The sequence below is a fragment of the Suncus etruscus genome, chromosome 1 (assembly GCF_024139225.1).
Source record: "Suncus etruscus isolate mSunEtr1 chromosome 1, mSunEtr1.pri.cur, whole genome shotgun sequence".
Lineage (NCBI taxonomy): Eukaryota > Metazoa > Chordata > Mammalia > Eulipotyphla > Soricidae > Suncus > Suncus etruscus.
This window is the reverse complement of record NC_064848.1, coordinates 193,190,546-193,205,813: the sequence shown is the minus strand read 5'-3', so window position 1 is coordinate 193,205,813 and position 15,268 is coordinate 193,190,546. Positions and strand designations below refer to the sequence as shown.

Here is a 15,268-nt window from a genome sequence, read left to right as displayed (position 1 = left end):
TTCCTGAGAGTCTAAAAGTAACATTAGGAACATTAGGGTCTCAGAACGAATTTTCTGGGGGTATATATTTGGGTATCATCTCTACTAGAATCAATTCCTTCTGAGGTTTAATTTGATCTGAGGTGCGATCTGCTCTCAAACCAGCAGAGGGCAGCACAGGTACGTGCAACCACATTCAGTGCTGCAGGTGTGGAAAAAACAGCAAACGTAGGTTCAGGCAAACAGGAAGATCCTTGCTCACCTCTCCACCACCCTGCACTGCACTCCCATGAGCGTGAGTGGGACCAAAGGAAGAGAAAGACTCCATCCACCTCCGGCTGCTCACCTAGGAGCTGTGAGATGTAGGAATGCTGGCGTTTGGGGGTGTGTCAAGGTTGTCCTGAGTATTGAAAATGAGATCACGGTGGACTGGTCTTGATAGTGCTCAGCAAGGTCCATGTTACTTTGCCACAATCTCACAGCCCATCTAACAGAAGAGAAAGTGGAGATCTCAGAGTGAAGGTCCTGGGTAGCCCTGTGACGCTCAGGGGTTACTCCTGGCTATGCGCTCAGAAATTGCTCCTGGCTTGGGGAACCATATGGGATGCTGGGGGATTGAACCACAGTTCGTCCTAGGTCAGCTGCATGCAAGGCAAACGTCCTACCGCTGCGCCACCACTCCGGTCCCAGAAAGGCCGGTTTCTTGTTGATCTTAGTTATTGGTGTCTCCAGGCAAGCAACAGAACTGGGAGCTGCAGCTCCTGTATCAACTGGTGATTCTTTTTCTGCAGCACAGACCTTCACTGTCAGTGCTTACAGCTGCATAGCCAAGAGAGACTGCTGTTCCAGGAGTGTGTGGGAGCCCGTAGGAGGCCTGGCCTGCAGAGGAAGGGAGAGAAAACGGGGAGCTGGGTGCACAGCTGGCCTGGGTGGCCAAAGCAGGGGTCTCAAACTTGTGGCCCGTGGGCCGCAAATGGCCCTTCGTACAACATTTTGTGGCCCTGCTGTAGAGGAATCTTTTTTTGTTTAGTTTTGTTTTAGTTATTTGGATCACACCCCCCAATGTTCAAGGCTTACTACTGATTTTGCACTCAAGGATCACCCCGACTTTGCCTCCTGCGGCCCCCAGGTAAATTGAGTTTGAGACCCCTAGAGTGTCTGTGGGGGGTCTCTGACTGGTTTTCACTGCCTGGAGAGTTACAGTGGTCCTCAAACTTTTTAAACAGGGGGCCAGTTCACTCTCCCTTGGACTGTTTGGAGGGCCGGACTATAGTAAAATAAAAAACTATGAACAAATTCCTATGCACACTGCTTATATCTTATTTTGAAGTGAAGAAACAAAACATGAACCAATACAATAAAATGTGGCCTACGGGCTCTAGTTTGAGAACCACTAAGAAATTCAGGCAACTGAATTCTTCACCACAGTCCCAGGTCCTTGCTGGGATTGAAGGTCACAGAGAAAAGCACAGTTTCTTAGCAGGCCCAAAGCCTGGAAGCCTTGGGCAGTGTTTGTCTCTGTGTCAAGAAAGCATATAAAAACTGAGTTCTGGTTCACTTGAAAGGCCTGGGTGGGATGCATAGAATATGGGGAGTCCTAGGCTCTGTGTGCATTGCTGTGGTGCTGGTGTGGGGTGCACAGGCTCCCGACCAGTGCATGGTTAGGAACAGAGACCTCAGGCTTTGCTGGGGGCAGTGTTTGCCACCTTGGCACTTGCTATCTCCCCTTTTTTTTTCTTACCAGGTTCTGATCTCAGGACCCCAAGAGGGGCCATTCCAGCCCATTTCTGTTCCTACACAGATCATGCTGTGTGAGGGGATAGGGGTTGGGACCTCTTCATCATCCTGTCCCTTCAGCCCTGGATGGATAGGAATTGGGACTGGCCTTTCCCTCCTCAGCTTTGTGGGCCAGGCAGGACACTCTTGTCTTTACCTGCAAGTTTCTGGGACCGAAGAGTCCCCAGTCCTTCTGCTATGTGAGAGTGGTGGCATCTTGGCACTGTGCAGGCCTCCCTGGGTCTGTGGAGGAGCCCCTGCAGGCTGGGTGACGCAGGTCAGCTGTGGGGAGGCTGCCTAGACTGGGCCCATGCCAAGGCCGGTGAGCCTGTGTCTAGGCCAGATGGTGCCCACTGCAGGGGAGAGCTGCCCCCGTCAGGCTGGGGCTCCGAGCCAAGCTGGGGCTGCAGGCTCATCCCACACAGCCACTGTACCCCCACTCCAGGATGCTACCAGATCTTGAGGCGCTTGTCTACACAACACAGGGCCTGCAGGAGCACAGGGGGGCACTACAGAGGGGTTGACTCAGAGCCTTCACTCTTTATTTGGCATAGAGACCTGATCACCCACCTATTCACTGCCCCAACATTCCCACACTCACCAAAAAACACATGCAGCCTATCAGGCAGAGAAAGAGATGGTAAGTTGGGGCTGAAGCTCTATCACAGCAGGTAGGATATTTACCTTGCCTGTGGCCCACCTGAATTCGATCCCCAATAGTCTATAGATGGTCCCCCAAGACCACCAGGAGCGATGTCTGAGCACAAAGCCAGGAGTAACCTGAGCATTGCCGGGTCTGAACAAAAGAACCAAACCCATGAAACCAAGAGGTGGAGAGCTCCCTGATCTGGCAACTCATGTGACTAGCGGGGGCCAGGAAGTTCATACACATGCAGTTACAGGTTTACACCTGCACACATATGCACTTATCTATGTTTACACACATTCACCCATGCACTCAAGTTCATGCACACAATGCAGGCTTACATGCTCACACCCACGCATACACGCAACACACATTTATGCTTGCATGGACACGTGTTTTCATTCATAAGCTCACATGTGTAAAGGAAAAGTTTCCCCTGAGTTTGCTAACTGCCCTGATCACCTACCCCCACTTCACAATTCTGGGAATTTAAGTTTCCCCTGAGTTTCCTGACTGCCCTGATCACTCACTCCCCTTCACAATTGTGGGAACTTGTAGACCCAGTTATAGTTTAACTTTCTTTCTGTTCCTACATGGTTTTAACCTGGTCATGTTAACCCTGTAAGCTTGCACCTGCACCTTGCAAAAATGTGATTGAGCAAATGCCAGTTGTCATGTACTTCCTAAAGCAAATCAATCTACTGTACCTTTCTATTGTTTGAAATACTATATACAGCTTGTAAGCTCATGGCTCAGGGCTGGCAGTTTCTGGCTTATGCTGGATTCTAAACAGCCCCTGCATATGCTTGTAAAAGAAATAAACCCCCTGTTTTTGCATGAGACTGTGGTCTTGGTGTCTTTGAACGGCGCATCGTTCTCCTGGACTTAACACATGCACTCACAACATGCACACACATGCTCACTTACATATATGCATATGCATGCTTTGGAGCCTCTGCACTCGTTGGGTATCAGGAAGCATGGAGGGGGGTGGCTTTAGAGGATGGGTGGGCCCCCACTCTCGAGCTCTAATGAAGCTGGGATGGGACCTTCTGTCGGGCACAAAGAGCAGAAGGGCTCTGAGGCTGCAGGAAGGACAGACCGTGGAAGGACAAGGTGAGGGTGAAGGACAGCCTGGGGGTAGACGGGGTGGGGTTGCCAGGATATGTGTGTGTGTGTGTGTGTGTGTGTGTGTGTGTGTGTCTTTCTGTATGTTAAGTTCTGGAAGCAAATAATGTGTGTGCCCCACTGAGCCTCAGTTTCCCTGTCTGCATGGTGGGGGCTAGGGAATGGTGGCAGTCTGATGTTGCTCAGGTGGTAACCCTTCCTGTATAGCAAGCAAAGAGATAGGGGCAGGCAGAGAGAGAATGTCTTTACTGTCCTGGTTTCTCTCGGCCACAAGGCTCTGCTCCGTGACGTCCCACCTGCTCTTCCAGAGGTGCTGGCAGCTATTCTATTCATAGGGGAGCCTGGGCTGACCTGCTCTTCTTCAATTTTAAGCCCTTTCTCTTTGGGAAGCACATCCAGGGAAAGCTGGTGTTGCGGGATTGGCTTTGTTGGTGGGCTTGTCCCAGTTCCGAGGGTATCAGCATGGCCACGGGCACCAGCGGCATCCGGTCCTCTGAGGCCCTGGCTGGGGCCTGAGGCAGCTCTTCAGAGTCTATATTGGCATCACTCCAGCCTTCCGAGCTGTCACTGGGGCTCAAGCGACAGCTGATGTCATCCTCAGAGATGGTGACGATCTCGTCTGTGTCCTCCTCCGGATTGTCATCTGCATCCATTGACAAGTGCTCAGTGGAGTCCTCTAGCTGGCTGGGTGCACCCTCCTGCCCAGCATTCACTGCAGGGGCCCCATGTTGCCTGGCTGGGAATGGATCTGATGGCTTGGCTCTGGCCTGGCCCGACCAGAAGAGGGTGAATTCCTGGCGGCAGGCTGCCACAGTCAGGCTGGTGAGCAGCGTGCTGGAGACCAGGTAGAGCAGGGCAGGCTGGCCCATCTGCATGAGCAGCATGGCCAGAAAAGTCACTAACAGCCCCACGGCATAAGCCACGGTGCAGGCCACAAAGTAGACCTGGCGGGAGTGAATTTGAATGTCAAAGCGATGACAGTAGGCCACCAGGAAGCCAGGGACCACGATGTCCCCGAAGCCCAAAATGGAGAAGGGCTGATCACACAAGGTGAGGGCAGAGAACCTGAGTCGAGGCACCTTGAGCATCATGGGCAGCCGCTCCTGGCTCAGGGAGTTGGCTGGGCCCGATGCCACCTCCACCATGATGCTCTCACCCGAATGGGTGAACAGGGGGGTGACAAAGACAAAGAAGACGTCGAAAGCCAGCAGAGCCAGCAGGAAAGAAGTTAAGTTCCTGAGCGTGGGCAGCCTCACTCGCTGCATGACAAAGAGGCAGTAAGCCACTCCCAGTGTGTCTTGTAACAGCCATGCCCAGTTGTCCTCGTTGCGGTAGGAGACCCAGAGGGCGGTCACCATGATGCAGACACTGGCCAGCAGCAGCAGCGGGAGCTGCAGGCGAATGTGTTGGCCAGCGAGGACCCACTGGCACGGCCTCAGGGGCAGACATCGGACTAGGGGTGACAGGCAGTTATAAAGGCTGGTGGTGGCGCCCAGGCTGAAGATGGTGATCATGACATAGACGAAAAGATCATAGAAGAAGTAAAGCAGCAGCATGATGGAGCAAGACATGGTCACCACAGCACCAGTCATGGCTGGCGTGAAGTCCATAAGCCAATCTTCATCATATCCCTCCTGCCCGTACAGGGCCGTTGTGACTTTGGTGTGGGAGTGGCCAGGGGGTCTGTCCCCTCTACCTCTGTGGGCCTGGTACTGTTGTAGTCGGTCTGCTTCGGTCAGGCCAGCCCAGTAGCCGCCCACAGCCACGGTGCCCACGGCCAGGATGAAGATGACCAACATGTTGTAGTCGAGGATGGGCTCGGGTGGTGCGTAGAGGGCCACGCGGACTGGGACGCTGCCGTGCGTGTGGCTGAAGATATCCAGCATGTCGGCATAGCGCAGCACGGCCACGGGGATGTTGAGGTTGTCCAGGGACTTTAGGGACTCCTGGGGGTCCAGAAGACTTTTGGAGCACTGCTGGCTGCTGGCCCGACTCACGATGAGCAGCCCATGGGCACCCTGGTCCTGAGCCAGGCAACCTTTGGCATGGAAGCTGCAGTTGCCTTTCATAACCATGGCGGTGGTGCCATGTAGAGGCCGGGGGCTGTCGGCCTGGGCCTGAGGGGTGGAGGCTTCCCCCGGACACCAGGAAGAGGTGGTGGCATCGTATAGAGGCAGGAGTGGGGCCTGGCGCAGGTCCCTGGGCAGGGTGGTATGTTGGCTGGAGTTAAAGAGGACACAGTAGTCCTTGCTCCATGTTCCCACCACTACGTGGACCACGCCATACTCCCCCCGGGCCATGGTGTGGGCCAGGAGAAGAAGGAAGAGCAGGAAGAAGAGGACGAGGCCTTGGTGCACCATCCTCCTTGGTCTCCTACCACCGCTTCATGTCTGGGCGCAGCACCTTTGGGTCTTGGTTCCCCTCCCAGGCTGGGTGTGGCCCATTGTTACAGAGCAGCAGGGTCCCTCAGCCCAGAAACTAGGGCCACACCTACCTCATCACAAAGCTGGGCCTCAGGTGCTTGTGTCTGTGGCTGGCTCTGATTCCCACTCTTGACCCAACTCTGTGGGCTGTGCCCAATCCTGGGAACTGAAGGTAGGAAACTCTGGTCCCCTGTTGGGTTACTGATTCTACTCTAATCAATAATTGTACTCCACCCTAGGGTGTGATCTGGGATAGTATATTGGATTATCCTAGGGTGGGACCTGATTCTTGTCAATAAAAGCAGGGGTCTGGGGAAGGCAGGGGCTCATACTCAGTCATCTTCCACTGAGGTGCACTTCATCTTAGGAGCAGAAAGCTTGCGTGGTTTGAATTCATTACTTGAGCACTGGGTTTCCTGAACCCATTCTTCTACCTCTTCACTGTGTGGATTATTATTTTTTTTTGTGGACCTTTAGAACTGGAACTGTTCCCCCTGTCCGAATGGGAACTGCCTTTCCTGTCTGGGAGCTCGGTGCGAATCAAACCTCAACCAATCTCCTAGAGAGCATGACTCTTCAGTTCCCCTCAGCCGCCAGGCAGGTCAGGCGATGCTTCTGCCTCTCTGCCTGTTCTAGCTGTAGAGAAATTAGGTCCTTACTCCAGTGCTGGAATGGCCTCCAGGACGTCCCACATGGTTAGTGAGCATGGAATTTAGGCTCCTTTATATGCACTCACATCACTTCTGAAAGGTGTTATTGCATGCATTTAGCTATGCGTGGTGCCTCCCACTAGAACCCCATTGGTCCAATGAATGATTGGAATGTCATTCCCAACCAGCCTGGGGTTTAGAATGGTTCTGTTTCCAGTCAGCTCTCTCAAGTGGGGCACTTCTCTGGACCTACTTGAGTCCCAAGTCCCTAAGCCAATGAGGCTACCTGGTCTCCTTCTATTCTCTATCTCTCTACAGCCCCTGGATTCTTGCCCTCCAGCTCTTGCTACCATATAAGCCCCTGGTTCTGTGCACAGTGTATAAGGACAGCATATCCAGCACAGGTATCTAGTATAAGAAGACTTATTTTAAACTCTTTATTTTACAGCTCATGCAGGCACTTTTCTATGAGTTGACTCTGGTTTAACTCAGCATTGGGACCTTCACATCCCAGACAGCAGCTCCAATTGCTGTCCCTTTTCTCCTTTTCTTACCCTTTTCTTGTCGTTTGCCATTCACTACCTACTGCTCCTCACTTAGCTCTTCAATTCCTCACTGCCCCTCCTGTTTTTTTGCCTCTTTTTCCTTGCCCTCTGCTCTTCTGCTCTACAATGACCTTTGTATAACAAATGCCTGCCCCCTAGTTGTTTCTGTTATCTGATTGGTTATTCCATTAGGAAAAGCAATAGGGTGTGAGTAAATAAGGATATTGGTGACTGTGGGACAACCACTCCGATTGCATTAAGAATGTATATAACACGCTTGGGGTGGAGCAATAGCACAGAGGTAGGGCATTTGCCTTGCACGCGGCTAACCCAGGACAGATCTGGGTTTGATCCCTGGAGTCCCACATGTCCCCTGAGCCAGGAGCAATTTCTTTCTTTCTTTCTTTTTCTTTTTTTTTTTTTTTTTTGGATTTTTGGGCCACGCCTGGCTGTGCTCAGGAGTTGCTCCTGGCTATCTGCTCAGAAATAGCTCCTGGCATGCACGGGGGGGGGGGGGGGGGGGACCATATGGGATACCGGAATTCGAACCAACCACCTTAGGTCCTGCATCGGCTGCTTGCAGGGCAAACACCGCTGTGCTATATCTCCGGCCCCCAGGAGCAATTTCTGAATGCATAGCCAGGAGTAACCCCTGAGCATCACCGGGTGTGGCCCCAAAACAAAAACAACAACAAATAATAATAATAATAATAATAATGTAAGATGTTTGGATATGCCCTTAGGCAAATAAGGTTTGTAGGACATCCAATCAGATCTCGTAGGCCCTTAGAGGATTTCTAAAATGCTTGCATATACCCTTATGCAAATAAGATTTTGTAGGCCAACCAATCAAATTCCATATGCCCTTATAGGATGTGTAAGAGGATTCATTTGAAGACTTGATTATCTTCCATCTCCCTCATTTCCTCCAAAACGTCCTCATCTAGGAGGAAGGACCTTAAAAGCTTTTAAGAGGGGCTAGAGTGATACACAGCAATAAGGCATTTGCCTTGTACACAGCAGACCCAAAATAAGCCTGGGTTCGATCCTCTACATTCCATATGATCCCCCAAGCCTTCCAGGAGCCTGACAGGAGCGATTTCTGAGTTTGAACCAGGAGTAACCCCTGAGAGCCACCTGGTGTGGCCCAAAATGAATGAATGAATGAATGAATGGATAAATTGAAGAAAGGTTTTAGGAATCTGGGGAGTAGGTCCATCTTCTGAAGCTTCTTCCTGTTAGAAAGAGACACTATTCCTCCAATCTCTTTCCTGTGACACTTGAGATGCCTCTGCCAGCAGGAGGTGAACTGAGGAGCCTGCAGGGTAGCTGGCTGGCAGTGGAGACAGAACTGTCTTGTCCAGTTCGGTTCTGGACCAGTGTCTTGCTCACAGCTACTTGACAGCATTTACTGTTTGGCTCAGTCGGGGTCTCACACAGTTCTGCTGCATGCTTGTGGATGACACATGGATGGAGCCTTGGCTTAGACACAAACAGTAAATCTCAGCAACAAGCTCTTGTCAGAAGCACAGCCAGGAATAGAGAGTGGATGTTGAGTGTAATAGCACGGCCAGCCCTCTGGGTAGGCTCCTGACAGAGCCTGTGTTTTGTGTTCTGTGACTTGTAGTGCCCACAGATGCTTGGTGGGAACAATCACAGGAGCCAGCAGCAAATTTCCTGTAAGTGAGGGTGTTAGAACCTGGACTGTGTTTCTCTACCAGCCCCCAGATTTCATCCCTCTCTTCCAGGGCCCCTCTGAATGTGCAGTGTCTGCACTACTTCTACCACAGAAGCCATGGCCTGGGCCCTCAGGGTCACTGCAGGCTGGGGCAAAGTCTCTGCCTTCTCTGGAGGGGTTCCTGGAGTTTTTGCTTCCTCAATTTGGGGCACCCCTCACCCATGGCAGTGCAGGAGTGAGTCTCATCCTGGAGTGCCTCTGTCCAGCTCCTCTTAGCTGTACCCCACATGGCTGCAGATGGCCCCGTCTGTCTTCTCTCCTTCGTCTTCTCCCTACCCCCCCCCCCCATATTCATTATCATTGTGGAGTTCAGGCGACAGATTGGCAGCAGTAGCGACCATCTTTACATTTTTTGTTGTTGTTTGTTTGTTTTGGGGCCATACCCAGTGATGCTCAGTGGCTATGTACTTAGAAATCGCTCTTGGATTGGGGGACCTTATGGGACACCTGGAGATTGAAACACAGTCTGTCCTAGGTCAGCTGTGTACAAGGCAAACACCCTACCGCTGCACCGCCGCTCGGCTCCACCATCTTCACATTCTGATGTCCTGTCCCTCTCCCCTACTGTCTTAGGTCACTTTCCCTGGGCATGCTCAGGGTTGCAATCTGAGGCTGCAGTCACTGGGGACACATCTGTCACTCCTGTGCCTTCATAGCTGCACCCTCCTGTCTAACCCTGTGGCCACCCCCTTGCTGTCACTGCAAACCCCAACCCAGTCACCACAGGTCACCTCACTTCCAGGTCATCCTCAGTCCAGCCAAAGCAGGGACCTGCCCCCAGGCCTACTTAGCACTCCTCTGTGAAATCAGCTTTCCCAGCCCCACAATCACTCCAAAGGCTGTAGCACCCACATTCCTGAGGCACCCACAGATCAAGCCAGACACAGGTGTGGTTGAAAAGATAAATAGTATTATTTACATGAGTGCCCCCATCTTCCAGCCAGCACCCCAAAATCCCATTCTGGAGAGCATGAGTTCAGGGGAACAATCCACAATGGGTTATGAACACTGACTGAGGGCCAGTTACCTCATGGATCACTTTCCTGCTTGTACAAACGCTGCTGCCCTCATGGGAGACTGAGGCTGGCCCCATTGGGTCCCATGGGAGATCGACTAACCCCTCCAAAGGCTCTAACTAGGGCATTGCCTGGTTCTCAAACCATGGGTCACCCACACCTCCCATCTTCTCACAGAGTGGGGGGCACTGGGCAAGAGGTGGGAGGCACCAAGTGAGCGTAATGTGGGTGCTCAGGGTGGGAGATCATGTGGCCAAGGGTGCTAGAGCCCAGGGGACAAGGCAGCGAGGCAGGGAACCTCCCATAGTGTTGTCATTGAAGGGGGTTCCTGGGAGTTTCCTGTGAGGGGCCTGGTGATGTCACCAGGGCTTTGTCCATAATAATGGGGTGCTGAGGCCAAGAGCACCCAACTTCCCAGGGCTTCCTTGATGTCCATGAACATCCACAGCTGAAGACAGTCAGTCATAGACTAGACTTTTTGGGGTTTCTGTTCCACTTTGTCACTGCACATCCATCATCTGGGGAGCAGGAATCAGGACCCCAGGAGCCAGGTCCTCTGGCTCATTTTCTGTCCTTCCAGCAGCATCTGTTCAAATAGAAGATCAGGAGGGGCCCCCAGGCCATCAGGGATAACTGTTCCTGGGGTCCAGAGAGTGGAAAGAAGGGAACCCCTGCATGGGCAGGGCACTGGCCAAACCCTGGCCATCCTCTCTTCATGGCAGCTCTTGGCGGTGGTGCCCGGCACCTGTTCAGACTGCCGAGGACTGTTTGATGCTGTGGAAGCTGACTCGGGTGGGGGACGTGGGAATGGACATGGCACGGGCCACCCGGGCACGGATCGAATGTTTGTCCTGCCAGCGGTGCCACCTCTTTCGGATGGCAGAGCGGACCTGGGGACAGAACAAAGCATGTTTGAGGTCTACCCCCTGACCCCCAGCCCCAGGGCTGCAATAGGTTCCAAATAGGCATAAGGCTGTGCAGGTGAGCTGTGTGTGTGTGTGTGTGTGTGTGTGTGTGTGTGTGTGTGTGTGTGTGTGTGTGTAGGGGGACAGTTCCAAGTGGGAGGTAGTGAAGGGGGCACAGTGCAGTGGACCTAATGCACTGAGGAGCACCGTCCATGTGAGCAGCTGAACAGATGAGGAATATAGGGGTACACTGGGGGTTTATTTCAACATTGTGGATTTGCATGGTCAGCATAACCCTTGTGACCTGTCACAAGGGTTCCTTGTCCTAGTTACCTGGCTGGTGTCTCGAGCCCTTGACCAATAAGAGCCTCCCTCTAAGGTCACAACCCCAGGTTCCTGCTGCCCCAGACCCATTTCCTGCTTTTCTTTTCTTTTCTTTTCTTTTTTTTTTTTTGGTTTTTGGGCCACACCCAGCTGTGCTCAGGGGTTACTCCTGGCTATCTGCTCAGAAATAGCTCCTGGCAGGCACGGGGGACCATATGGGACACCGGGATTCGAACCAACCACCTTTGGTCCTGGTTCGGCTGCTTGCAAGGCAAACACCGCTGTGCTATCTCTCCGGGCCCGCTTTTATTTTCTTGTTTTGGTTTTGGGTATAGAGGGCCTCTACATATGAAGCTACATCTAAGCTACTTCCTGGCTCTGGTTTAAATGGCCCATTTTCACTGATTCATCCACAAGACAAGTCACCATAGCCATGCAAAGGGAGAACTTTCCATGAAGTCTCTGGGGTGAGGGTAGCAGGGACAGGTAGGAGCAAAGGGCAGTTTGGGAAGGGCAGGAGGGCCTGGAAGCACACTGGTTTGGGACCCACTTGCAGAGCTCATCACTGGGTCTTGGGCCTTTCCTTACCTCGCTGTTGAGGAAACAGTAGAAGACAGAAACGAAGAAACCCTGGCATGGGGGGGAGAGAGAGAAGGTCAAGGACAGGGGCAGAGGCTGAGGTGCCCACCCCATGCCCATGGGAGCAGTGGAGGGCAGAGTACCTGGAAGGACTCCAGGAAGGAGTTGAAGTAGATGAAGATCACCCGGGAGACCTCATCCTCCCCGGGGTTCACGAAGAACAGCATGTAGGTGATGCCCAGGAGTGGAAGCAGAACCAGTGTGGCCTTCACGGCCTTCCTGGGGGGGGGGGGCAGAGTCAAAACCGTGGGGGCAGAGTCACAGTCAAGGGGTGTAGTCACAGTAGTGGGAAGCAGTCACAGCCATGGGGCGAAGTCATAGCCATGAAGGCAGAGCCACAAGCCCTGGAGCAGAGTTCCAGTCAAGAGAGTGGGGCACAGGCAAGTAAGAACCCCATTGCTGGGAATCCTGAATCCCCCCAGCCAGGCTACCTGTATTGGATAGTCTCTGACGTAGTGGACGCCCGCAGCTTGGTCATGAGGATGCGGACGATGTTGAATAGGAAGATGAAGTTGATCTGAGGATACACAGGAGGGTGCCCCGAGTCTGCGCTGGGTTCCCCTGGCCTCCCTCCATCTTCCTTTCCAAGCCCATTCCTGCAGTGAGTGCCAACATCCCTCCCCACCCACCTCCCTCTCCTATACCCACCCAGGTACATACCAGCAGGACCAAGATCATGGGGCCCTGGTAGATGTAATCGGTGTACACCCCTGGCCTTTTGCCAAACCAGCACCTAGAAGAGGAAGAGGAGAAAGTGGCGTCTGGAGGGGGTCAGTGGTAGGGAAGAGGACCAAGTCACACCAGCAGGATCCAAGTCTACCCTTGGCATCTGCAAAACAGGCAGCACGGTTGGTCCTGAGAGGTCCAGGAGGGCCGGGCTAGTCAAGTGGTACTGCCGGAGAGATCCCAGAGTGCCGGAAGCCTAGCTATACCCCACCTCAAACCTGTAGCTCTACATAGGCACAATGGTACTGAGTGTGTATGTGTGTGTGAGAAGTAGGGAAGAAAGTCTCCCTCAGAGCCCCACACTGCACTTGTCCATCTGAGTGATCCTTTAAGCCAGGGGTGGCGAACATGCGGCTCTCGAGCAGCATGTGGCTCCCAGCCAAAATGAATGCGGCTCTTTGCCTCTTATCATGATTTTGTATACTGTGGCTCTTTGCCAAGTTTGAATTTTGTTCTGCTGCTTCTGAGGAGGGACCTCTGAGGAGAGATCTTCGAGCGTGTAGTCCCACCACCAGGCTGCGTCATCCCGTCTCCCATCCTTGGAAACAACTGCACGGGCCAGCGAGCAGTGGACCCGTGTGTCACATGTTGGGTCACATCTTGCCGTTAGTTCTTAGTGTGGAGGACTCAGCACACCCTCACCATCTCTGCAGGATTTTGACCCTCACTCAAAATGGCAAAATGCAATATGTGTTTAATATATTATTGTTAAAATTATATGCTTTTGTGTGTTTGTCTGTTTTGGCAGGTCACTGCGTGGTGTGGCTCTCTGACTCTCACAGTTTAAAATTTTGGCTCTTTGTGTCGAACTTGTTCGCCACCCCTGCTCTAAGCCCCTCAGGGAGTCCACCATTCTCACCCAGACAACTTTCCTGGTTCTACCCGCAGTGGTCCAAGGTGGGGTCTGGGGAGTGAGACCACACAGGACACAGGGAAGTCCTGCACAGTCAGCAGATTCAATGCCTTCAACTCGTGTTGTGCTCACAAGAGAGACAATATTTTATGCAATAAGATTTGGATTCTTTTTGTTGTTGTTTGGTTTGGGGGCCACACCCGAAGGTGCTCAGGGGTTACTCCTGGCTCTGCTGGCTCTGAACTCAGAAATCGCTCCTAGGCTTAGGAGACCTTCTGGGAAGATAAGGATTGAGCCTGGGCCTGTCCCAGATTGGCTGCATGTAAGGCACTCTGTTATCACTCTGTCTCCAACATTTGAATTCTTTATTTTTTTTTTAAATTTATTTATTGGGGCTGGAGAGATAGCATGGAGGTAGGGCGTTTTCCTCACATGCAGAAGGACGGTGGTTCAAATCCCGGCATCCCATATGGTCCCCTGAGCCTGCCAGGAGTGATTTCTGAGCATAGAGCCAGGAGGAACCCCTGAGCACTGCCAAGTGTGACCCAAAAACCAAAAACAAACAAACAAACAAGAAAACCCCAACTTTATTTATTGAGTAATTGACTGATTGAGTTTTTTTGGGTCATACCTGGCGACACTCAGGAGCCACTCCTGGCTCTCCTGGCTCTGCTCTCAGAAATCACCCTTGGCAGGCTGGCGGGCCAGATGGGATGCTGGGATTCCAACCACCGTCCTTCTGCATGCAAAGCATGAATGCTGGGAATCGAACCGGGTCCCTCCCGGGTTGGCCAAATGCCAGGCAAATGCCCTACCGTTGTGCTATCTGTCTGTCCCTAATATTTGAATTCTTAAAGGTTGACAACAACTTCCAGTTTTTCAAAAGCACCCTGCAGACCAACTCCTATCCAGTCCTGGGCTTCATAACTGGATCCCCATCGCTGCAGTGTCAGCATATGACCAGAAGGTGGAGATCCAGAGCCGTTCAGAAAACATTCACACACGCACTCACGAACACGCCTGTTTTTCCTCTCTCCCCTCCTGTTCACATCACAGCTGCCTGTGATACTAACACACCTGCACACTTGTGCGGGTAATGCTCCTGTGTGTGGGGACCAGGCCTCCCTCTGGGATCTGTCTGCTCCCCTGCAGAAAAGCATGTCATATTCCAGACTTCTCCCGGAGTGCCAGTGGCTGGAACCCCGGTTAGAAGGTCGCCTTCTATTCTGTGCCTTTCCTGTGCTCCTCCTCAATGCCTCCAGCCCAAGCCCTAGATCTCTGACACTCTGGAGCAATTAACATGAATACTGACAGGATCTAGTGGGGAACCCTAGAGTGTACAGCAGGAGCACCCCAGGGCAAAGCTGGCAGAGCTCCAAGACTGGAGGAGTTGGGATGAGATCCCTTGGGCTCTGCTTACAGTCCATTCCAGAAACATCCATAAAGGGGCTGGAGAGATAGCACAGTGGTAGGGCATTTGCCTTGTACACGGCTGACCTGGGACAGAGCAGGGTTTGATCCCCAGCATCCCATATGGTTCTCCAAGCCTACCAGGAGCAATTTCTGAGCATACAGCCAGGAGTAACTTCTGAGGACTGCCAGATGTGGCTCCAAAACCAAAAAAAATTTCATAGGATCTTTGTCTGCTTGCTCAGGCCTCAGACTTGTGTCTCTATATTATGCCTATTTTTCCTGACTTGCACTGGAGCCTTGTCTATGCAAAGGGCCTCCGCTACCCTGCACTACCTCAGATGCCCTCTTTCAGGGGTGCAGAGGCCACGGTGGCCAGCCCAGCTCACAAAACTCCGCAGAGACAGAACCACAATGCAGACACACCCCAAGATGGTGTGTGGACAGAGCAGAGATCCCAGACATGTTATCCAACCCCATCCCTCAGACAGAGCACCTCCATTCTGGCCC

At 52.5% G+C, this 15,268-nt stretch overlaps 2 protein-coding genes across 2 annotated transcripts in view; both read right to left on the bottom strand.

Moving 5' to 3' along the window:
* Positions 1–3,858: 3,858 nt before the first annotated feature.
* Positions 3,859–5,889, bottom strand: SPPL2C (signal peptide peptidase like 2C). Its single transcript, XM_049768223.1, has one exon. It carries the CDS (start codon positions 5,887–5,889, stop codon positions 3,859–3,861), a length of 2,031 nt encoding a protein of 676 aa, XP_049624180.1.
* A 3,886-nt stretch (positions 5,890–9,775) lies between these two features.
* The window catches only part of CRHR1 (corticotropin releasing hormone receptor 1), a 37,936-nt gene continuing 32,443 nt past the window's right edge, over positions 9,776–15,268 (bottom strand). Inside the window, exons 9-13 of the mRNA XM_049780131.1 lie at positions 12,430–12,502; positions 12,201–12,286; positions 11,853–11,988; positions 11,719–11,760; positions 9,776–10,791 (exon numbers count right to left, since the gene is read on the bottom strand). Coding sequence (XP_049636088.1) covers positions 10,651–10,791; positions 11,719–11,760; positions 11,853–11,988; positions 12,201–12,286; positions 12,430–12,502 — 478 coding nt within the window. The 3' untranslated portion in view covers positions 9,776–10,650. The remainder of the gene's footprint in view (positions 10,792–11,718; positions 11,761–11,852; positions 11,989–12,200; positions 12,287–12,429; positions 12,503–15,268) is intronic.